Source organism: Ochotona curzoniae, unplaced genomic scaffold (assembly GCF_017591425.1).
Source record: "Ochotona curzoniae isolate NIBS_2020 unplaced genomic scaffold, NIBS_Ocur_1.0 scaffold_4937, whole genome shotgun sequence".
Taxonomy (NCBI): Eukaryota; Metazoa; Chordata; class Mammalia; order Lagomorpha; family Ochotonidae; genus Ochotona; species Ochotona curzoniae.
Genome location: NW_024467126.1, coordinates 288938 through 313874, shown reverse-complemented (window position 1 = coordinate 313874; position 24937 = coordinate 288938). Strand labels below are relative to the sequence as shown.

The window sequence follows — 24937 nt, the reverse complement described above, 5'->3', positions numbered from 1 at the left end:
TGGCAAAATAATACGTTCTAAATGGAACCAGCGGGTGTGTGGTTGGTGGGTACTCATTGCCCTAGATTTTCTAGCACTTTTAGTTTTTCATATGTTAAAAGTTTTACATAGCAAACATCTTTAATAATATATAAAATTTGGAAGTTTATATAAAATAATACTCTTGAATCTACTTTAAGGAAACCATATAATGTTAAAGAATTAAATTTCAAGATACACTATGCAAAGGGTTGGTATAATGGCTCAGTTGGCTAATCCTCCACCTGCATCCCACATGGGCATGTGTTCATGTTGCAGCTGCTCCACTTCCAATCCAGCTCCCTGCTTATGGCCTGGGAATGCAGTGGAGGATGGCCCAAAACCTTGGATCTGCATCCACATGGAAGACTGGATGAAGTTCCTGGCTCCTGGCTTTGGATCATCTCAGCTCTGCCTGTTACAGTCATTTGGGGAATGAACCAGCAGATGGAAGATCCTTCTGTCTCTTTTTGTAAATCTGCATTTCCAATAAAAATAAATAAATCTTTTTGTTTTAAAAAAGATATACTAAGCAAAGATCAATTAAAAACTGGCATATTTATACCTGAAGATATAGGCTTCAAGGAAAAAATTATTACTTGACAAAGAAAAAATTCTGATAAGGCACCCCTAGGTGGCCTTGGGGGACGTGGGGCTCATGGTGGGGGCTGGCAGAGCGGACCAGACCTGGGAGCTCCCATGGTTGTTCGGGTTCCAGGTTGGGTAGGGGTTGCTGGGGTTCCAGGCTGGCATGCTGGCATGGTGTACTGTTGGACTGGACTTGAAGACTGGTTAACATGCTTGAGTCCCGGGTGGGGAGAAGGGTAGGGTCCCAGGCTGGTATGTGTGCTGAAAGACTGGATCTGGGCACCTGAGTGGGTGGGCAGGGCTTCAGGCCAACATACCACCCTGCCTGAAGACTAGACTAGAGGAACCCAACTGCTTACGGGCACAGGGGCTGTGGTTTGATCAGGGAAGGGGGCATAGGATGTATGGGAGGCGGAACCATCGAGGGAGTATGTTACAGGTGAGGAATGACTTTAGGGGACTTGTGCCCACAAGACCACAGTGCTTGTAGGTAAGTGAGGGGACCGAGACCAGGCCGTTTGGAGGAGGGCAGCTAGAGGAACTTTCTGGGTCAGACTGCTGATGCACCTGCTCATGTGGGAGACCTGAGCTGAGCTAGTTAGCATCAACCACCCACTAGTACACACTGAATTTAGGAATGACAGGAGCTTGAGGAACTCCTCAGTCAGGATGCAGTCCCTGTAGGTGAGCACAAGAACCAAGACTGGGAGCAGCCCAGACCAAGCCAGGTTACCTGCCAGCATACATGTGGGTCAGGACTGGGGGAGGCCAGGCTGAGCCACTTCAAAACATCCAGTGGCAGATCTGAGAGACAGGACAAGATGCAGGGTGGGCTGAGTTGGCTGCAACACCAGATAGTCCACATTAGGGCCAGGACTGGGGATAGACTGGGCTGGACTGGGTGGTGACACCCATCATCCTGAGCTGGAACTGGGGATAGACTGGACCAGGCCAAGCTATAGCACCTGACGACCAATGCTGAGGTAAGGTGGGCTAAGCCAGACTGGGCTGTAGCACCCACCAGCACACGTGAGACCTGGTGAGAAGAAGGTGTGAGCCCATTAGAGGGGCTGCGGGGATTCCCCTTTGTCATTGCTCCCACTGGTGAGTATAAGAACTGGCATTGGGAACAGACCAGACTAGGCAGGGCTACAACACCTGTTGGTTTGCGTGTGAGCTGGGTTAGGGAGAGGGCCAGGCTGGGCTAAGTGACTGTATCCACTGGTACATGTGCAGGCCAGAGAATGTGCAGACTGATTGGGCTTTGCTGCAGCATCAGCTGGCAAGTGCTGGGACTAGGGGGTAAATCCTGCCTAGCTAGACTACAGAACCTCCAGGAGAGTACAAGACCAGGATTGGGAGTGGGCCCAGTAGGGAGATGGTGGGTATCTCTCTGATGAGCTGTACCTCCCACTGGTGGGCATGAGAACCAAGGCTGGGGGTTGGGCTGGCTAGACAGGCAGTGTTACCTGCTAGCATGAGTATGGGCTGGACAGTTGGGTTCAGCTAGATTTCAACACCCATTGACATGTAGGAGAGCTGAATGGGATGTGGGACAGACTGGACCAGTCTGCTGCATATTCTGGCAAGCATATGAACGAGGGCTGAGGTGGGCCTGGTGAAGGTAATTGGGAGTCACTCTGACTAGGTTGTAATTCCTACTGGTGTATGTGAGGGCAGAGTGCATGGTGAGCAGGGCTGGGTTGGGCCACAGCATCCATTGACTTATGTAAAAGATGGGGCTGGAGGCAGAACCAACCCAGCAATTGCAACTACTAGTGTATGCGCAGGTGAGTGTGGGTGATGGACTCAGCTGGACCCCACGTTGGCAAGCACATACAAGAGTCAGATCTGGGATCATGTCAGATGAGGTTTCTTTGGGAATCCTCCCAACTGAACCGCTGGACACAGAACTCCAACCATGTGGAGAATCATAGGACCTGTGGTCTGACCGGGGAGTAATGTGTCAGAACTGGGCCTCCTAAGTGGCTAAGACAGAGCAGTGGATAGCATGCCTAGATGAACATGGAGGATATGGCAGTCCATTGGGGCCTGCAGAGGGCATTTGATACCATAGTGGAGGAAGGAGGACAGAGCAAATTGGTCAAGTACCCCAGCTAAGCGTTGACACCAAGTATCTGGGCAGATGGAGACTCTGGGATGGACGGTCGGTCAATGGACCTTGGAGGGATTTCTTCATCCTTGGTGAAATCAACAGCATTTCAGAACTACTACCAAAACCACTTGAACAGAACCCTTGGAGCATGCTCCACATTGGGGCCCCTGGGATGACATCAGGTGGCCGTTACTCACCCTTGGGTGCTGAGGTGGTTGGGAGGTTGGGTGCAGCTTCTCTTATTATTTCTCCATGCCCCTGGTTACAGGAAGAATAAGAAAATTTGGAAACAACGATGTCATCCACTTTCCCTCAATCCTCAACCCTTCCCACCCTAATCAACTACTTAAACATCATCAATAGAAGTTTGAAAAAACGAGAAAGGGTCCCACAGCAGTAGCCTAGTGGTTAACATCCTCACCTTGCATCCACTGGGATCACACATGGGTGCCGGTTTGTGTCCCTCTTGCTCCACTTCCCATCCAGTTCCCTGCTTGTGGCCTGGAAAAGCAGTAGAGGACGGCCCAAAGCTTTGGGACCCTGCACTTGCATGGGAGACCTGAAAGAAGCTCCCAGCTTTGGATTGGCTCAGTCCCAGCCTTTGAAGCCATTTGGGGAGCAAACCAGAGGATGGAAGATCTTTCTCCCTATCTCACGTTCTTAGAAAATCTTAGAAAAAGAGCTAGAGAGTATGTCTCCCATGCACTGCGGTTCTCAAGCATATGCCAACAGGCTCTTTCTTGGGATTTCAACCAGATTATACCAAAACTGGTATGGGAGGAAGTGGGCAGGGTCACCTGTGTCATGAGCGAAGGAACACTGAGTTGCGAGACTTGGGCCATCAAATAGTAAAGCTTATTGCCAATGACTATTGGGATCAAGATGGTGCATTTAAAAAGTTCTTTATTATTTAACTTTGTTCCATTTCAAAAGCAGAGTGTGAGAGATTGAATGAGTGAAATGTATCTTCTATTCGCGGGTTCACCCTTTAGATGCCCATAGCAGCCAGGGCTGGGCCAGGCTGACACCAGGAGCCAGGAACTCCATGGGAGTCTCCTGCATGCGTGGCAGGGGTTCAAATACTTGGGTCAAGCAGTGTTGCCTCCCAGGTTGTGCAGTAGCAAGAAGCTGTATCCGAAGTAGACTCAAAACCCAACCCAGACACTGATATGTGTCTCTGGCCTCCAAACAGTGCTTGAACTGCCCGTCCCCAAAGTGGTGTCTTTGATGTGGTAATAATAATATTGACCTTTGGAATTGAGTGGAAACTCCAGAACAGACTCGCTAGTCAGTGAAAGTGTAACTTAGGGCCTAGATGACATTCAGATGAGTGATGTGAAAGAGAAACTGTGTGTTTACATGGGGGGAGGGGTGCGCTAGAGAGGTTGAGGTGTGGGTGGCGAATGTTTTAGACCCTTTGGGCCTTGTTCAGTGACTCAGTTCTGCTGTGTCCCAAAGGCAGCCGTGGATGGTGAGTGAGCAGGCAGTCATGTCCCTGACCAACCGTGAGATTGGAATTTTATCCAGTTCTCATGTGCCACTCAGGATTTGTTTTCTTTTTCTCAATTCTTGAGAGCCCACAGACTTTTCTGAGCTCTTGGGCTGCACAAACCAGGAAGACTGACTGGCTTCGGGGGCTGACATGATGGCTCAATTGGCTAATCTTCTTTGTGCAAGCATTGGGATTTCACATGTGTACTGGTTTGTGTCCAACTGCTCACTTTCCATCCAGCTCCCTGCATATGACCTGGGAAAGCAGTAGAGGATGGTCCCTGCACCTGCATGGGAGACCCAGAGAAGGCTCCAGGCTCCTGGCTTCGGATTGACTCAGCTCTGCCTGCTGTGGCCATTTGGGGAATGAAACAGCAGATGGAAGATCTTTCTGTCTGTCTCTCCTTCTCTCTGCTAAATTTGCTTTTCCTAATAACAATAAATAAATCTTAAAAACAAAACCAAAAAACAAAAATAAAGCTTGAGCAGAGACCTGAGTGACATAAAGAAGCAGCTATGTGAGTCTTTAGAGAAAAACTAAACGCTAGGCTTTTTATTTAATTAGCAAGAGCAAAACAAAGCAGGAGTGTCTGTGGCTGTGATTGCCTGAGCCCCACCTCCCAGATGGCACTCACACTAGTGCACAGTCCCAGGGGCGTTGCACAGAAATCGCCTCTGGGCTCACAGGTGAAGCATGAAGGATGTGCTTCTGCAGGATGCCTTGTTTTAGTGCACATGAGAGCACTAAGCTTCCCAGAGGCTGTAACACCCACACCTCACTTCCTTTGGAAGTGTTTTCTCGCAGAGGAAAGCCCCTCCTGGCTGTGATTCTGGGAGTTCCCTCTCTGTGCATTCAGGCCGCCTCTCTCTTTCAGAAGGTCCCGCACACTCGCACGCTGCTGGAGCTGCCTTTACTCACTTCAGCACAATATTCCTTGGACTTGCCCTCCCAGCTGCTGATCAGCCTCGTCCCTGGCTCCTGGGGTTCACCTTCAGCTGGAACTTCCTGGGGTGCTGGCCCTGAAGTTCCCTGAATGCATCAACGGTGAGTGTGAGAAGGTGGCCATGCTCTAGCTCTCCTTTCTTTCCGGTCATCCCTGGTTTCCTTTCAGGACAAAGCTCTGGCGGTGAGTGGCCAGGGGAAATCTAGGGGCAACGGAAGGGCCTGGGGCCGAAGCTTGTGCTTGGATCGGGGCTTGTGGAATCTGCTTTAAAGCTAAAGAAGGCAGCATTTCTCTGTCAGGTTAACCAAACACAGTGTGAAGGGCCCATGGCCACCAGGGCTGACATGCTGGGATCCCATGGTGAAGAAGGCTGGGAGGAGTGGGGCTGCTGGAGCAAGGGAGGGTGGTGGTCAAAGCGACCTGGCCCGCTTCAGCCTGAGGGAGGAGGAGAGGGCGACCTAGATGGGCAGTATTAAACTTCAGTCATACCCCTCCTGGATGCGTCCTTGGAAACCGGGGTACTTTCCTTCTGCACGCCTTACCAAAAAACCTAGCCTTTGGCTTAGCTTGTTCACCCAGCCTCTGACTCCACTCTGTCAATATCTGGTTATGATGCCAAACTTTCACTATGCTTGTGTGAGGGCCTAAAGTGTTAAGCCCCACTCTTTGCCCTACCTCCTGTGTATGCTGTTTCGTTACTTTTTTTCTTAATTATTTTTATTTTAGATCATTTTTACATAGTTGATTAGGGTAAAAAAGCTCAAGGGTTTCAGGAAGGTGGGTGAGGGCACCATTTCCACATTCTTTTTTGCCCCTTTCCTGTATCTTGGGGAAAGGGGAAAGACAAGGAGAGAAGCCACACCCAGCCTCCCAAATGCCTCTGCATCCTGGGATGGAGGACAGCTACCTGATAACCACCCCGGGGTCCCTGAAGTAGGGCGTGCTCTGAGAGTCTTGCTCAAGAGATTTTGGAAGTCAGATTTACAGAGAGAAAGAGAGATGGAAAGATCTTCCATCTGCTGGTTTGCCCCTCAACTGGCTGCCAATGGCCAGAGCTCAGCCAGTCTGAAGCCAGGAGCCAGGAACTTCTTTTAGGTCTCCCATGCAGGTGCAAGGTCCCAAGGCTTTGGGCCAACTTCTACTGTTTTCTCAATCCACATTCAGGGAGCTGGATGGGAAATGCAGTAGTCAGGACATGTACCAGCGCTGCATATACAAGGTGAGAACTTTTGTTAACACCAGGTCTTTGGCTGCTAGGCAACGGATGAAGGAAGCTGGTTCTTTGAGTCCTGGGTGGGAGTTCAGTAGGTCAGGCCAAAATATCAGTGGATGGTTATAATCCTAGTTTCTCACCTTCAGGGTATATTTTACAAAGTTCAGAAAATTTAATTTAAACTTGTGAATGAAAATCCTTGGCCTAAGAACTTCTTGAGATGAAATGGGAAATAGCCATTTCATAGATTTTTGGTTAATGTCACATCCATATGGACCTGGAGACTTCTCCCCAGACCCCAGATGCCAGCAAAGCATCCTGAAAAGGAGAGTTTCTGATAAGCCAGGAGGATCACACAGGGCGGGGCTCTGTGGATTGTGACCTCCAGCCCGGCTACCTGCCTTACCCCCATCAGGGCGCCATGCTTTCCCTTATCAGTCATTTAACTCCACAAGAGTGTATTTGACCTAAGAACCAATTATTCAGATAGAGGTGTAGTAGTCGTTGTGTCCTAGGTTACTGAATTTTGCTTTATGTATGCACTTAAGTTACACACACACACACACACACACACACACACACACACACACACACACACGGATGCACACACATGCGGGAACTCCAAAAGTCTGTGGAAGGGCCTGGCGTGGTAGCCTAGTGGCTAATGTCTTCACCTTACATGCACTGGAATCCCTTGTGGGCACCGGTTTGTGTCTTGGCTGCTCCACTTCCCATCCAGCTTCCTGCTTGTGATCTGGGAAAGCAGTAAAAGTTGGCCCAAAGCCTTGTGACCCTGCACCTGGGATCTGGAAGAAGGTCCTGGCTCCTGGCTTCGGACTGTATCAGCTCAGCTCCGGCCATTGTGATCACTTGGGGAGTGAACCAGTGGATGGAAGATCTTTCTCTCTATCTCTCTTTCTCTCTGTAATTCTGACTTTCCAATAAAAAAAAAATCTTAAAAAAATGTCTATGGAAAAATGGAATTGTAAGATAATTGAGGGTGGTTGTTTGGTTCAGTGGTTAACACTTGCTTGGGACCCCCATATCCTGCGTCACTGTGCTGGGTTTACACCCTAGTTTCATGTCTCTCTCCAGCTGCGGTAATTTGCAACCTGAGAGGGAGTGGGTGACGACGACCTTGTACTTGAGTCCTTGCCACCTGCATGGGAAAATGTGATTGAGTTCCTGGCCCTTCCTGGCCGTGGAGATGAATGAATGAATCTGATGGGAGATCTGTGTTTATTGATCTCTTCCTCTCTGCCTTTCAAATTAAAAAAAATTTTTAAAGTAATTTTCAGGCAAAAATTTTGAAATCCACTAGTGATGTTATCATACTATGCATGTTCATACACATTTTGAAGACTATATCCGCCCAGTCATCCATCCACCCATCCACCCATCCATCCATCCACCCATCCATCCATCCACCCATCCTCCCATCCACCCATCCACCCACCCATCCATCCACCCAATCATCCATCCACCCACCCATCCATCCACCTATCCACCCACCCATCCACCTATCCACCCACCCATCCATCCATCCATCCATCCATCCATCCATCCATCCATCCATCCACCTATCCACCCACCTACCCATCCACCTATCCACCCACCCATCCACCCATCCATCCATCCATCCATCCACCCATCCATCCATCCATCCATCCATCCATCCACCTATCCACCCACCTACCCATCCACCTATCCACCCACCCATCCACCCATCCATCCATCCATCCATCCACCCATCCATCCATCCATCCATCCATCCACCTATCCACCCACCCATCCACCTACCCATCCACCTATCCACCCACCCATCCACCCATCCATCCATCCACCCATCCACCCATCCATCCATCCACCCATCCTTCCATCCACCCACCCATCCATCCTCCCATCCATCCATGCAGCATCTGCCTGTTGTCACCTAATGTAAGTGTTTATCTTATTGAGTCATGTATGTATCCACCTTTATCATCAATCCCTATCTGAATACCTTGTTCTGTTACGAGGAATTTGCTCCAGCAACCAATGGGGGGGGGGCACCAAATGCCACCATCTACTAGCGGCATGTCAGAGAGCCAGCAGGGTCTGTCTCTGGAGCCAGTGATGCAAATCCCTGTGAGTCCCAGCCCTGAGAATCAGGTGTGCATCCCTGTCTCAGGGTGAGAAAAGATGATGGAAACATCCCAGCTTGAGCTGCGAGGCAGAGGCAGGCACCGACCGGCTAAGCTCCTCCTTCCCCTACCTTTGGTTCTGATTAGGTCCTGGGTGCCTTGGGTGGTGCCTGCCTACACTGGGGAGGGCCACTGGCTTTAGTCAATCTGCTGAGTCTAACCCAGAATCCATCCCGAGTGTTCTCAAAGACACACCTAGGGATGTCGAGAAGCCAATAACACATCCTTCATCACCATGTAGACACTGGTAGCTCTATGAACACCAGTAGGGAGGCTTTTGTAGCATGTAAGGCAGAGCTCACACCTGGGGCTGGTGCCGTGGGGCAGCACCTTAAGCTGCTGCTCGTGATGCAGGCATCCACATCCAAGCTCTAGTTCAAATCCTGGCTGTTCCGCATGTGACCCAGCTCCCCGTGAATGCTCCTGGGAGGGCGGCAGAAGATGCAAGGACTTGGGTCCTGACCATCCATGTGGGGGACCAGGATGGAGTTTCCGGCCCCTGGGTTCAGTCTGGCCCAGAGTGGCTGCGATGGTCATTTGGGTGGTGAAGCAGCAGACAAAAGGTCTCTCTCTTTCTCTGTTGCTGTACTTAAAAAAAGTATGTATATCTATATCCATATCTATACCTTAATATATATCTTTAAAAAGGTACTAGCCACTTCTATTTCCTCAGCAAGGTGGCGGGTACATATATGCTTTATTAGTTTTTGGTACAGTAGACATATGTTACAAATATTCTTCCATAGAAGAGTGAATAACACTCACTAAAAAGGATATGCGGGTACAACAAAAAGTTCTTGGAAAACGGAATTAAAAGATATTGGGCCTTTCCCCTCTTCAATGAAAGAAAAAAAACTCTTGCCCAAAAATATATGTGTTCTAGGCTGTGGTCCTAGGGTTCGCCTGGAGCCTGGGTGTGTGGCTGCAGTGCCGCCTTCTCTGCCCAGTGATTGCCACCGGCTCCCAGTCTCTCCTTTGGCATGGCTTCCAGGGTCTCAGTTCCTGCCGCTCTGTCCATCCCGGGGTGGGGAGTGAGCTATGACCCCAGTGCCAGGACATGGTGCTTCTTCCCACTTCTGCTTTGCACAGTTTAGTTACTGGGCCAGCCCTACCTGACACTGCCGCAGGTGAGAGCAGTCAGCCGAGTCCTCCTGCTCAGGGCAACGGGGCAGTGATGTGATTGCAAGATAGCCAGACCATCACAGAGAGGCAAGGGGCTATGGCCATTGGGAGCAGAAGGAAGTGGCTACATCAACCCCACTCCCTCCCTCCAGCCAGAAGGAGAGGACTGTCCCTCTGTGACCCCTAGGAGGAGAGGGTGGCCAGCACGGAGGAGGAGCTTGCCTGAGCAGGTGCCAGAACCTGGTTGTTTCAGTTTCACTTGTGGCCTCAGCCTCTCACACAGAAGCTGCTGTTTTGCTAAGAACCTGCAGAAGGTAGGTTGTGAGTTCTGGTTTGCCCATCCATACGCCCTCCACTTGTGGACACAGGGCAGGCTGCCTCTCTGAGTCCTGCCCACCCTTTCCTGTCCACTGGGCCTGGGGGTGTTGGCTGGGATCGGCTATCTGGAGACGAGAACTTATTTGGGGTTTGGGTGAGGGTGCTGTGATTCCGTGCCTTTCAAAAAGCAGCTTCCGCACAGCCACCTGTCCTAGATTTTGACTCTGATTGGCACCTGGGAATGGGAGGTGGGAGAATGGTTCCTGTCTGTCTTCTGGCCAGGCTCACTTGCTTTCCAGTTGCTTGGGTGGGGAGGGGCCAGGGCGGGGACCACACCCGTGTTCTGGTGTCTTCTCTCATGCCATCAGCTTTGCAGTGCATGGCAGTGAGGCAGAAGACGGCTAAGGGAATCCGAGCAAAGCCTGCGGTCTCTGTGTTTCTATGATTCCCTCCCGGCTCTGCCTCCCTTTTCCTGGGCTTGAGGCAGGAGCAGAGAAGGGCTGCTAAAGCTGAGAAAATTTCAGAAATGGTTCAGTTAGAAGCTGTGTCTACACAGCAGGTGGCCCCTCTTCCCCTGTTGTCTCTGGGCCTGGAGGCTCAGCCTGGCTGTGTGATTGTTGGCCCCTGCTGCTCTCTCATGAAGCATACCATCTTTCCCGTATTTGACTTGGGCTGCTCTGCTTGTTGTTCGGACCTTGTCCAAGTCATGACCCCAGGTTCCAAACACCCCAGTCCCTGCCTTCCTACGCTGCATGCCCACGGCAGATGTGCTGGCCTCTGGCTGACTCTGCAGTGGACACTCCCTTGGGAAACTCTCCCTGTGGGCTCCAGGCTCTCCCCCTTGCCCATCCTCTGATCTTGCTCACTCCCCTTTCTTTCCTCTCTATTTGCAACTTGGTGACTTAAAAAAAAAAGATTAAAAAATGTATTTGAAAGATAGAGTTGCAGAGAGAGAGAGAGAATCTTGCAGTAGCTGGTTCACTCCCCAAATGCCTGCAGCAGCCAGGATTAGGTCAGGATGAAGCCAGGAGCCTAAAACTCCGGCCTGTCTCCCACATGGGTGCAGCGACACAAGCTTTGTGTCATTTCTGCTGCCCTTTCAGACACTTGGCAGGGAGTTGCACTGGAAGTGGGGTCCCTGGCACCCGAATCGGTGCTCTGGTCTGGGATGCTGACACTGTCGACTTTGGCTTAACCCACTCCTGACCACACCTGTACCCATTCCTTGGAGTTTCCCTCTTGAACTCTGGTTTCCTCACTCTCCTGCCAGTTTCCATAGCTGCGCCCTGCCCTTGTTTGATGATTAAATGATTTGTGTATGAATCTTGGTCTTTCATTTGGCGTATTTCCATGTTCGAGCAGGTGAAGGAGGGAAAACAAAATTCTTCATCGCCAATAAGAGACTGCGCCTGCGGCCGCTGGACACAGGCCATCTGCCGGACACAGGATGACTTCGGTGAGTCCCCAGACACAGCATCAGAAGGGAGGGGTCGTTCTGTGAGGATACCAGTCTGTTGGGAGCTCTGGCACACGCCAAGCCCTGTGGGCTGGCTCCCTCAGATGCAGTCCGTATAGAACCCTGGCCCTGGAACGAAAGCCCAGAAGGTGTCTTGGTTTCAGCTGCGATGGGGGTCCTGGTTCACAGAGGCAGGGGAGGGGGTGGTGGCACCTGCCAGGTGGTGGCATCTGCTTTTCCAAGTGTCCTCTGGCTGCATTTCTAGTGGCTTCCTGGCTTCTCAGGGTGCAGTGTGGCGGCAGGGTGTGGGGAGCCTGTGTTCAGGATGATGGCCCACAGCTGTGTGGGCAGTGGTGGAGGTCCTGGAAGGAAGCTGAGGATGACAAGGACTAAAACACTTGGTCTGGCACCTGCTGCATCGTGGGGTGTGCAGTAGCAGAAAGCCGGGTAGGTAGCTGAGTAATCAGAATTTAAACCAAGTCCTCCAGTAGGGGAGGCAAATAATTCTAGAAATGATTTCACCTCTGTGGCACTTGTCTGCCATTGGCTTTAAGTTTTGTTGTGTGATTGATTGATGTATTTATTTATTTAAATTGGAAAGGCAGATTTACAGGAAGAAGGAGAGACAGAAAGCTCTTCACTCACTGGTTCACTCTCCAAGTGGCCGCAACGGCTGGAGCTGTGCTGATCAGAAGCCAGGAGCCAGGAGCTTCTTCCGGGTTTCCCATGCAGGTATAGGGTCCCAAAGCTTTAGACCACCCTCCACTGCTTTGCTAGGCCAAGAGTAGGGAGCTGGATGAGAAGTGGGGCAGCTGGGCCATGAACCAGCATTCATTTGGGGTCCTGGGAGTGTATAAGGTGAGGATTAGCCACTGAGCCAGGCCCCGCTGCAGTTTTTAATCTGGTCTCTTGACTATAGTTTATATAGAATATTCTTGATTCTTTTTCCTTATTTCTCAGTTTTTGGGCATAAAATGGTGATTCATTTGCATAATTTGGTGATGCCTTGTGAGTTTTATAAATATTGTTATGGGCCTAGCGTGGTAGCCCAGTGGCTAAAGTCTTTGCCTTGCATGTACCAGGCTCCCACATGGGCACCAGTTTGTGTCCTTGTGGCCCTGCTTCCCATCCAGCTCTCTGCTTGTGGCCTGGAAAACAATAGGGGATGTCCCAAAGCCTTGGGACCCTGCACCAGGTCTTCATGGGAGACCCGGAAGAAGCTCCTGGCGCTTGGCTTTGGATGGGCTCAACTCCGGGCATTATGGCCACTTGGGGAGGGAATCAACAGATGGAACATCTTTCTCTCTGTCTCTCTTCCTCTCTGTATATCTGACTTTCCGATAAAATGAATCTAAAAAAAACATTGTTATGAACACCTGGGTTTCAACATATTTGATAGGATGTAGCCATGTGTGGCCCCAAGCTTCTGATAACTCAGTCTGTCCTTTTGTCAAGCTAATTTTTTGGGAAAAAATAATTTGTTTTTACTTTATTTGTAAACAAGAGGTGGGGAGGAGAGAGCAAGTCTTCCATCTGCTGGTTCACCTCTCCAAATGCCTATTAACCTGGTTGAAGTTAGGATTCCAGAACTCCATTTGGGTCTTTTGTGGTGACACGGATCAGAGTGCTTAAACCATCAACTTCTGGTTCCCAGGAGCTGGAACGGAGAGCAGAGATGAGACCCAAGTCCAGACACCCCCAAAAATGGGATGCTGGTGTCCTGGATGTCTCTTGTCTCCGGTGCCCAAATGCCCACTCCTCCAGGTGGCCCTTGATCTGGCCATCAATGTCTTGCCAGCTGTATCGGATCTCAGCTCCCAGTCAGTGGTCTTTGCATCACCCAGCCATGGTTTAGCTTCCTGATCAGGGTGGACCTGACCTTTGTGGCTTGGCTCAGCCTAGTCAGAGGGTGGAGTGGTAATTGCTGACCTCAGAGTGGTCCAGAAATAGAACGCTTGTGCCAAGGGCAGCATTCCTTCTGCTTGAGCTGAAGCGCACTGCCCCATTAGGAATTGCAAGCACACCTGCCATCTGTCACCCTGCTTCTGGCCTGAGCCCAGATGTCAGCCGTCTCAGGCTTCCTGGGATGGTCTGGATTGCTAAGGGCACAAATATAGAGAGAAGGAGGGGCAGGAGAGAGAGAGAGAGAGAGAGAGAGAAGCTGAGAGAGCAAGTGAGAAGAGAGAGAGATCGCTGGTTCACTTTCCAGATGCTCACAACAGCCATGGCTGGGTCAGGCTGAAGCTGAGAGTCAGGGAGTCTGGCCAGGCCTCCCACACGGGAGGTAGGAACCCAGACACTTGGGCCATCACCTGCTGCCACCCAGGGTGCACATTAGCAAAAGGCTGAGTAGCAAGCAGAGAGCTGGGACTTGAACTAAACCCTCTGATATGGCAGATAGGCATCCTAAGGGGTGGGTTGCCCCACTGCACCACAACGGTTACCTCCACCAAAAGTCATTTAGACTTAACTGTTTGCTCTTCTCTTCCTGAGACCCATTCTGCTCCTCTTGAGGTGGAGCAATGCTCTTCTCCCCCAAAGATGCGATGGGGGACATGAGTTGAGTGTTCCACACTGGGTTTGGTGTCGTGGACTTTGAACATTGGAGCTCTGTGACTCACAGGAATGACCCAGGCTAACATGTGTGACAGGTGGTCATCACTGAGATGTTTCAGGTGTCACCTGCTGACACACATGCTGGGCACTTCAAGTGCGTTCATGCCCAGCTCATATGCACAATTTCTCACACTCCTGATTCCTATTGACCATCATTCCTTTCATTGTCTCCAGGTCCCCTGTGGAACACCATCATGGCCCAGCAGCCTTAGCAAGTGGAGGGATTCTTCCCGGTGTGGGGAGTTCTCCCTTGTCCCTGTAGTCTATGAGCAAAGTGAGACTACAATCTGGGTCAAGAGTTCTTACAGGTCAAGTTCTAGAATGTTCTTTCCAAATCTTCACCCCTACCTGTCTCTGGCTTTTCTATTGTAGGCTTCACAGACACCAAAAATTGGAGATATGATTGAGATTTCTCGCATTGGCTACTCACACTGGGCCATCTATGTGGGAAGTGGCTACGTGGTCCATTTGGCTCCCCCAAGTGAGTAAGGGTTCTCCTCCTAAGTACACTGAGATCAGGAGGGTAAACAGAGTCATAGGAACATGTTTGTCGTTTCTTGCCTGGTGGAGTTGGCACTCATGAAGTCTCGGTTGAATGAATCATGCCTTTCGTTGATGGGTGTATCAGAGGCTGCCTGTTCTTATCTGTCAGTTGGTGGCAAGATGGTTCTGGACCTTTGTTCCCTTTTATGGGAGTAGGAGGGGTTCAGCACTGGACAACCCTTCTCTACCTGCTGAGCATCCCCCATATGCCCCAGAGCCTACATGTTGGTTTTTCAGGAGGTGCAAGTAACAGCCAACAGCAGTCATTTCCTTCAAACAGTTCACCCAGGCTGGCTGTGCTGTGTGATGCAAGCAGAATGCAGGGGGATCCTGGCTGCTCTGCTCACGGACTGACTTGGAGCATGTGGCTGCACTCTGTGGAGCCAGGATAAACTTCCCTTCCTCCCAGGAGCAGGTACAGGTGCAGGGTTGGAGCATGATGGCTTCAAGGAGAATGGTGGACCCTGGAAGCCACTCACCTGCTGAACAGCAAACACTTGAATGAAATAGATCACCCCTGTATCCTCTGGGCTGCTACACGGCAGGTGTGTGTACACACATGTATGTATATTTGAGAGGCTTATTGCAGATTGAAAAGAAGAATTCAGAATTGAGGGGACTTCAAGCTGAAAATGGCAAGAAGCTTGGCTTGGAGCAGACATAGCATGAAAGAGGAAGTATAAGGGATCTTTGAAAGGCCCAGGGAATCCTAGGATAAAAGAAATGAAATCCATGCATAGTTTGTTCATGGTTTGTGTTTCCCATGAACTTTTTTTAAAAAAGATTTGTTTTATTTTTATTGGAAAGTCGGATATACAGAGAGGAGAGCCAGAGAGGAAGATCTTCCGTCCGATGATTCACTCCCCAAGCAGCCACAACGGCTGGAGCTGAGCCAATCCGAAGCCAGGAGCCTCTTCCTGGTCTCCCATGTGGGTGCAGGGTCCCAAGGCATTGGGCCGTCCTCGACTGCTTTCCCAGGCCACAAACAGGGAGCTGGATGGGAAGTGGAGCTGCCGGGATTAGAACCGACGCCCATATGAGACAGTGGCTTGTTCAAGGTGAGGACCTTAGCTGCTAGGCCACTCTACCAGACCCAAATTTAAAGCATTTATTAGAGAAATGTAGATTCAGAGGCTGGAGCATCAGCTATGTTTTTGTTTTTTCATTCAAAAAATTTATTTACTTTTTTATTTTTTCTTTTCCGCTATCTGTAATAAAGGGAGTGGATCTCAGAATTCAATACAAATTATACATTTACTTGAGACGTAAACACACACACACACACATACACACACACACACACACAGAGTTGAGCGCAAAAGTAGTCTCATCTACTGGTTCATATCCCACACGCCTGCTGGGAAAGGGCAAATGCACCTTAGCACCCACGGAGAGCCCAGCTCTCAGCAGGCCTGCTTGGTCTGTGGCCCGTGGTTCATCTGCTCCCCACTGACTTAGTCTCGGTCACTAACCATTGTTTCAGCTCAGCTTCCCAGTAGCTAGGGTGAAACTGAGGAGGTGGGACCTCCCGGGAAAGATGAATCATAAAACTGGAGGCTTGGATGTCACAGCCCTCAGCTATCTTGGACCCTTCCAATTACAAGTCATAGAACAGGGTCCAGGGCCTGGTTGGGGGACGAGTGGGACAGGGCTGGCTAAGGTTGATGGGGAGTGATTATTCTGAGGGTGGGCCTTGGTCATGCTCACACTATTGCAAATGTGCCCTCATTTGCAGGTACTCCCATGGTGCTGGTTCTGGTCCGGGAGCCAGTGACTTTTTCTAGGCTGGTGATGGAGACCTGGCTATCTACCAGCTCAAGCCCTGATTCTTTCAGGGACATGTGAACCTACCTGGTGCTTGAAAACCGGTTTTTTTTTTTTTTGTTTGTTTGTTTTTTTTTTTTTTAAGACTGGAAGAAACCAGAGACCTGGGATCCCTTGAGACTTCCCAAAAAGCCATTTAGGCTTGGGTTTGACCTGTTCTTGAATTTCAGCCTATGCAGATGGACAGGTCCTTGGGGATGGGGCCAAAGGCATTGAGGCTGCCTTAGCTGGAACCTGCTCTCAGCCTCAGCGACCCTGCGCCGGGCTGACGTGATGGTTTCCACAGGTGAATTTGCAGGAGCTGGGGCATCCAGTGTCATGTCTGTCTTGGCTGAGAAAGCCATAGTGAAGATGGAACTGCTATCCAAGGTGGCTGGGAAAGACAAGTACCGGGTCAATAACAAGCATGACGACAGGTACCCACCACAGCCTCCCAACAAGATTGCCCAGCAGGCCATGGAGAAGGTGGGCAGGGAGGTGCCCTACTCGTTGACCCATGACAATTGTGAGCACTTCGTGAATGAGCTGCGCTATGGGATCTCCCGCAGTGACCAAGTGAGTGCTCATTGGGGTTCCCTTGACCCAGGAGCAGACCATGTCGTCAGGACAGGTGCTGGTCACCTGCTGTGTCTGTGCTAGGGGTGCAACAGGGAACATGGACAAGACAGCAGAGAAGGGCTTCTCACCTTTGTGGCTATCACATTTGGTTGGGGAGAGTGACACACGTGTGGATGATCCAGACCAGTGGAGGTGACGGCCATGGAAGGGAGTGGCAGACTTGGCAATTCCATGTTCCCATGACAGGTCATGTCTCTACATTTGTATTAGAGAAGGGCACAGCGGGCTGGATCCTGTCCTGGGGTGTAGCTTACCAACTCCTGTTTTAAAGTCACTTGAAGAACCAATGACTCTTCATCTGTGCGTGGTAGTATTGGATTTTTTTTAAAGCACCTTCTGATATTCTGAACACTTAGCAGAGGTTGGAATCTTTGTCAGTTGCAGATGGCGTGCATGCGTCCCTCATGAGCTCTCTCCACATTCTCGGCTTGCACATTCAGCTCACTCAGCCAGTGAAAAATGTTGCTGTGCAGTTTACACACAATTCACCTCTGGATACTGGGCAGTGGGAGACAGAACGCCAGAGCGAGAGCTGCCAGGTGTGGGAACTGCCCTGTTGTGCCAACAGTGGTCCTTAGGACCTGGCCTCCCTCCCTTGGGGCTGAGCAGGCGCAGCGGTGGTGTGCTTGGTGGGCAGGCTAGCGTTAAATGCACTTCCAGAGGTGGTTGTTAGGTTTGAGTTCAGGTCCAGAACCAGGCAACCACACAGAATAAAGTTCAGCTCAAAGTAAACTTTACTGGGAGTGCTTCCAGGTGAGGTTCATTGGTTCAGCACAGGCAGTGGGCCAGGGAATTTGCACCTGGAGGTTGTGAGGACGATAGAGAGACATAGGCAATGGGAGGGGAGAGAGAATGAGAGAATGAGAGAGAGAGAAACAGGGTCTGATGTACTGCTCCCTGGTGGGAGACAGCTCCTACCATGTCAACATGGCAGGGTGACCCTGTGAAGGAAGTGGCCGCCCAGGGTTTACAGCACTGGGCTTTTGCACATTTTAGGTGTGGGGGATGGGGGCGTTTGCAGCTCCTAGTTTATGCGTGCTTGTGACATGTTGTGATGGTGGATATTGGTCTTATGCACAGACTCAGCATCTGCATCATTTCTGGATGGGAATATCTGCTTGACCTTGGCAAAGATGGCATTGAGGCTAGGAAAGCTCTCTTGTGTTGTTTGTGGCCAGAGGGAGGCAGGAAGGAGAGGGAGCAGTGGAACCCGGCTGGCTACTTGGTGTTCCAAGGTTACTGGGTGTTCCTGGCTTGGGATAAGTTTCCCTGTACTTCAGCAGTTCCTTCTGTTCAGCCTTTCATTCCAGCCTTTTTGTGTTACGGTGCCAGTCGGTGGAAGAGCGGCTGCTGAGAGGGTTAGGCTAGACCATGAGTGAGTGGAGGCTTCTATTGGCCTAGGAAGAGTTGTTTAAAAAAATTGTCTAGTGAGGCCTGAGAAACAGACAGGGTGCAACGAAGAAACAAAGTAGCCTGCATGGTGTGGCAAAGAAAAATGTTTTGATCATATAGTGTGTACATTCTAGAACAGGGCTCTGGTCTGAGATAGTCCAGCCCGCTTCTTCTCCTGAGTGCCCTCATTGCCTCCCTCTGCTTGTGGCAAAGGAGGAACCTGCAGTAAAGCCAGGGCTCCAGCAGAAGGCAGCAGTGAGAGCCACAGCGCCAGCTAGCAGAACTGCCCATCTCTCTGCTGTCTCCTCCCCACAACTTCTGGGTGTGCTGGACCAGTGAACCTCCCCTGGGATGGCTCCCAGTAAAGTTTACTTTGAGTTGAACTTTATTCTGTGTGGCTGCCTGCTTCTAGAACCAAACTCGAACCTAACAGTTGTATTCTTCCCAAGCACTGGCCTTGGAGCTGGGCCTCCTCTGTGCTTCCAAGGGTTACAGCTCAAATTGGTGGGATGCCTTGGGGAGGACCTGTCTTCCACTTCATTCCTGACTTGCCCTGGTGCCTCTGCTCTTGTAGGAAGCTCAGGAGCCTGGCTGTCCCTCTTCCTCTCCCTGCCTTCTCATCAGACTCTGCCGGTCTGCAAGCACCCTTCACTGTCAACCGGTTGCTCTGTCTTTTTCTTATTCTCTCCCTTCAGGAACACAAGGCTGTAGGCACTGTATATCTAAGGACATGCCCAACCCCATGCACAGCCACGCTGGGGCAGCCAAGGCTGCGTCCCTCAGGCCAGCTGCTGAGACAGCCTCGCCTGGCAGGAGGGTGTGCTCCAGACACCTGTCCTGGGCCTCTGACTTCTTCTGCTGATGAGAGGGTTGCCCAGGTGCCACCCACAGTGCTGGCATCTTCCTCAGGGACCTGGGCAGGATCAGCATTAGAAAGGCTGCCGATCGCTCGACCTCATGCCTTGCATTTTCCTGTGTTTCTGACTCTGCTGAGCCCAGGCTGGTCCCCTGCCCCGCCCTGCCTTCTGCCCACGGGCCTCTGCCTCAGTTTCCCCTCTCCCATCACTGGTGACTCAGGTGTCTTTGCAGGTTCTATGAAATGATGTCTGGCCACAATCACGCAGGTCACGGGAGGTGAACTTGGTCTTTGGAAGAAACGGGCTATACTGTGCCTGCTTCCTTGTCCCCGGCCATGCGTGCTTTCGAATTTGTTGACACCTGCTGTCCGTGGGATTTTGTTCTTGACAGGGTTCATCGTCAGGCTTCACCTCTGGAAGGTGGTACTAAAATGCCTGCAGTGCAGAGCGACGGGGCACAGCAAGCAAAGTCCAGGCCTGGGGGAAGTCTGGCATGAGGCTAACCCCAGAAAGCAGCGGTTCTCAAAGGCTCTCCACAGATCTCTCAGAAACAGGGTCCCAAAGGCGCAGGGCAGCTGTGTTTGGGGGTTTTCCTCCAGTCTCTGTGGTTTCTCAGGATGTCTGTTTCCTGTTTTAAAGCGTTTATGTGTTTGGATGGCAAAGGTGGGGAGAGGGAAGGGAGAGGAACAGGTCAGGGGAGAAGAGAAGGGATAGAGAGAGGGAGAGATAATGGGAGAGGGGGAGAAGGAGGGGAGGGGAAAGGGAGAGAAGAGGGAGAGGAGGGGAGTTGAGAAGGGGAAATAGGCGGGGAGAGAAGTGGGAGGAGAAAGGAGAGGAAAAAGGAAGAGGGAAGGGAAGGATGGGGGAAGGATGAGGGGGAAGGGCAGGGGAGACAGAAGGGAAGCGGGGAGGGATGGATGCCCCGTTCTCTGTGCCCTTGTGAGTGGGCACAGTGGACAGGGCTAGGCAGCTGAAGTGTGTTCCCCGTCAGACCCCTGGCACTGACCCATGCCTCTCCTTCTTCCACTGCAGGTCACGGATGCGGTCCAAACATTGGGTGTAGCAGCAGGAGTGATAGCAGGCTTGGGTGTCCTGGGCCTCCTGGGGCTTGCAGTGAGCAGAAACCGGCGGGAGAGACACTAACTCCAAGGCCCTGCCCTCACAGCCTGTCAGGGAAGCCCGCCTGCCTAGCCTGCGCACATGCACGTGGCTTGATTGATTTCACGTGTTTTGTGCTGCTGGAAGCTTTGCCGGCAGCCTTTCTGTGGGAGGAATGCAGCTGAGGATGAAGTCCCGCTGTCAGGTTCCTCACCCTTGTGCCCTTCGCACTCCCTTGCAGTGCACGAAGAAGCAATCCTGGTGTCAAACACACCTGGAGGGAAACCAGCTCCTGTCCCCGGCAGGATAAGCTGTTGGGGTGTGAGTGTGCTGGGGTGCAGCCAGTTGATAACTAGTACCTGCTAACCAGGTTAATTGACAGTGGAGACTGTGAGAACATGGAGGTTTGGCAACTCCACCTTTCCTACTTCCTTTAGGCCATTCAAGGTAATTGACAGCAGGGAAAGGTTCCAGAGGCTCAGCACACTCCTGCCCCCTACCGTGCCGCTTATGTTGGTTGACTACACAGAAATTTTGGCTTCTGGCAACTTGCTTCCTGCCACTTAGCTCACTGAATGCTTAGAACCTGTGTTTGTGCCGTGGGCCACTCAGGATGAGAGCTTACAGACCCCTGACTTTGGCTGTGCTGTGCAGTGGCTCCCGGAGTGTAGCAGGAGCTGTTGTCGCCAAGCTTGGCCAATAAAGACTCCTCCTAACTTCCTACCCTGTGTCCTGTGTGAGCGCTCTCTCTCTGTAACAGCGAGCTTCTGATAAGCTGGGCCCAGAGCCTTGGTCCCTGTCCCTCCATGGTGCACTGTCACCATGGCCTCTTCTGTGTGTCCTTGGGCTCCAGGGCCCTTGTGGGAAGAGCTGGGCCCAGTGGATGCCTGCTTAAGATCTCCAGCAGCTCAGATGACCCTGAAGAATGGAACTTTGGGTTGTAATGAACTTAAACCAAAGGCTTCTGGGAACCTCCCTTCTGCTCAGAGACTGGCTCCAGGGGAAATTTCATGAACCTGTGTGGCTTCCCCAGAGAGCTCATCCACCGGGGAGGGTTGACTCCAATGACTGGCAAGAGACTGAAGCTCCACAGCTCATCCTGCGAGAGTGGGGCATTGCCCAGCACCTGTTCCTGTGAGCGCTGCCACCCGGGAGACTATGTTTGTGCTATCTCCTTCAGTCCCCAGCTCCTCCAGGCCAGGAAGTCTTGAATGCCTAATTCTTTGTGTGTTGGTTTTTAAAATCCACAGTAGAAATTACATATGCTCATGGCATGGCATGCGATGCTCCGATGCATGTAGATTTGGATCATGTTCCAACCAGGAGATGTCTGTGTCTCCTCCAACCTTTGTCATTTCTTTGTGATGAAATACACAGCCTGTAGCTGCCATGTGTAGTCACACTGCCAGGCAATGGCGTTCCAGGACTTTTCCCATCTTGCTGGGACTTCCTACGTGCTGGCCAACTTCTCCACAGTCCCCTGCCCTGGTCTGCCCAGGCTCTGGCAGATGCTGTTCCACCTTTAGCTTTTACAGGTGCAACAGAGGCAAGATGCCAAGCACTTTGGAGTTCCAAGCCTGGCTTCTTTCACTGAGCACAATGGTCTGCTGTCCCATCTTGTCACAGTGGTGAGATTTGTTTTTTCTGATGGCTGACTAGTATTCCAGAGTATTCGGAGTGTCAGGTTTTAAATGCACTTAAAGCAAGAGAGAAGGAAGGGAAAAGTACCTCCTGAGAGAAAGCCAGGCGGTGGGGTGCCTCTCAAAAGGGGAGAGAGACACCAAAGATCTGAGAAAGCGTGTTGGGCATTTTAAGTGCTCCTTGACCCCTCCTTGTTGGGCAGGAGCCTACAGGGAAGATGTCCCCCATTGGTGGTCTCTTATTCAGGAAATGGGTGGGCAATGCTAGTGCCGCCCACCTGGAGGTGTGGCCAAGACCTCAGCAGACCTGGATAGTCTCAGTGTCTCTTCATTGGGACACTGAGTGTCCATTGATAAATAACCTCTAAATAATAATGCAATTGCTGACTAGTTACCTTTATTCCACTTTTCATTTCACTAAAAATTTCTGCACAAGATAGATAAAAGCCTGCATTCTACACTGATTCTGGCCCATTATTCCCACTTACCCATTTCTGTGGGAGTCTCTGTTGCACCTTCTGTTTTTTCAAGTCCCTGCTCAGGGATGCCACTTGTTTGCTGTCCTGCATGCATGTGGACTATTGACTGATAGTCAATAACTGAATTTTGCTAACAGTATGAGACTTTTCAAAGATGGTTGGTCATGAAGGCATGAAGGGGGAGGGTTTGGTACTTTAGAACAGCAAGAGGGAGTCTCCTTTCTTTGGTCTTCTAGTTCCTCAATACCTCTCAATATCTCTCTTTGCTGTGTATATACAATCAATTGTTCTCATTCAAATGACATCCAATCAATTGTTATCATGCAAATGATATCAAATCAATGGACCTCCTGTGACCCTGTCCCCACGAGCTTGAGCTTCCTCAGAACCCCAAATTGAACATTCTCTATAAAGAACTCATTACCCCATCCACAGACCCAGTAACAAAAACAGATACTATTTTGTTTGAAAAGCATTAGTGCCACATGGCTGAGCCCAGCTATACTTCCTGCATGGTGGATATCATTCTCCCCATCCTGTGTGAAGTGGGGCTGTAACTGAATCCTCACTATTTGACTTCAATATTCTATTACTTGAAACAAAGTAAAAATCAAGTATGGTCCAATGTTGACATTGGACAAAACTGAGTGGGGAGGACAGAAATCTCTCTTCCATTCCTCTCTGGGCTCTCCTGTTAACTGTTTCACAAACACCACATGATGGCCATGCATGTCCTTCTGGGGGAGGCTGAGTAATAACTTCCAAAGATGTTGATGTCCTCGTCCCAGAACCTGTGACTGTCACCTTGTGTGCCCTGTGAGACCGTGAGGATCTAATTAAGTTACAGGGTTTGAGATGGGAGAGATTTAGCCTGGATTACTTGGGTGTGCCTGTTGAAATCCCAAGAAGCAGGGATTATTCCAACATTTTACCATGGAGCCTGCGCCATTTCCTCTTCCTCACAATTCATGAAATTCACGCTGGTTCACCTGTCTACCCTTTAAATGTAACCTGGCATTTCACCTGAGAATCCTACCCCCAAATCTCCCAGTCCCTTCCCCAATGCTGCCAATTTACCAATGATCCTTAGGCATTCACTTGCAAGCACCAATCCCCGCCCAATCCCCACCCCCCACAACTTGTGTGCTCACCGGAATGGCATAAAAGAACCCCTGGTGTGGCTCTGCTCTCTCTTCTCCTTCTGGCCTTCCCCCTTTCTTCCCTCTGCCTTTCTCATCTCTCAATGCCTCCGTCTGTTCTGGAATAAACCTCCTAAAGTGCTTCATTGTGTCTGATGTTTTTGGCTCACCTGGTAAAAGAACCAGGCTGCGGGAATTAGCTGTGCCTAATAACATAAAATGTAAGAACTCTAAGTGTGCTAAATAACTAAGAGCAGGCAGAGGGTTCATAGTTAAAGGTGATCTGAAGATGGATGCAAATCATCATGACACGGACACAGTCAGTCCATGTCCAGCGAGGGGTGGCCTCTGGAAGTTGGGGTCAGCTCCCTCTGGAGTCTTCAGAAGGAACATGGCTCTGCTGACTTCTAACTGCCACAGGCCATCGGTCTGCACTGTTGGGGCCACATCTTCATGGCAATTTGTTGCAGCAGCAATGGGCAACCTGCATGAATGAGCAAGCATACTAGGCAATGATGGTGATTTCTAAGCATGGAGCAGTAGGCTCAGGGAAGGTATCCCTAGCCCAGGATGGCAGAAGTGGTATTTCTTTTTTTTTTTTTTTTTTTTTATTATTGTTGCTTACATTGTATTGTGTAGTACAGTTTCATAGGCGCTGGGGATTCCCCCCACCCCTCCCATACCCCTCCCCCCATGGTGGATTCCTCCACCTTGTTGCATAACCATAGTTCAAGTTCGGTTGAGATTCATTGCTTGCAGACACATGCCTAGCATAAAGTTCAGCGTCTTATTGTCCAGATAAGTTCAGTGGCCTCTTGGGGAGACCTTCTATGGTCTGAAAATAGGTCTAACAGAGTAAAGATCCAGTCAGTTAAAAGCCCCAACGAGGCCACAGTATCAATATACAACATTATGGAATTAATTGACATAGTATTGGGTAAACAATATGTTAAAAATAATGCAAGTTCCCTTCTTCGAAACATCTGGGTTGAGACAGTATCAATGACAGGTTCAAAAAAAAAAAAAAAATAACAAACAACCAAACAAAAAATTACAGGTTAAATCAAGGCAAACATGTGGTATCTAATCTTTTGGGATTCGCTCATTTCCCTTAGCATTATAGTTTCCAGTTGTACCCATTTAGCCACAAAGAACTGCATTTTGTTTTTTTTAATAGCTGAGTAGTATTCCATGGAGTAGATGAACCAAAGCTTTCTTATCCAATCTTCTGCTGATGGGCATTTCGGTTGCTTCCATGTTTTTGCAATTACTGATTGTGCTG

The 24937-nt window shown here is 50.4% G+C and overlaps 1 protein-coding gene across 3 annotated transcripts; it reads left to right on the top strand.

The window, feature by feature from the left end:
- The first annotated feature begins 5002 nt into the window (after nt 1–5002).
- On the top strand, nt 5003–21117 carry LOC121150054 (phospholipase A and acyltransferase 2-like). Of its 3 annotated transcripts, none has more exons than XM_040970708.1 (5): nt 5003–5258; nt 11356–11449; nt 14438–14546; nt 16719–16987; nt 20332–21117. In XM_040970708.1, the coding sequence occupies exons 2-5, from the start codon at nt 11441–11443 to the stop codon at nt 20440–20442; spliced, it is 498 nt and encodes a 165-aa protein (XP_040826642.1). In that variant the 5' UTR covers nt 5003–5258; nt 11356–11440; the 3' UTR covers nt 20443–21117. The 3 variants fall into 3 exon arrangements, with proteins under 3 accessions (XP_040826642.1, XP_040826644.1, XP_040826643.1); XM_040970709.1 differs by lacking the exon at nt 5003–5258 and adding an exon at nt 9830–9989; XM_040970710.1 differs by lacking the exons at nt 5003–5258; nt 11356–11449 and adding an exon at nt 6203–6220 and having other exon boundaries at nt 14447–14546.
- Nucleotides 21118–24937: the final 3820 nt, after the last annotated feature.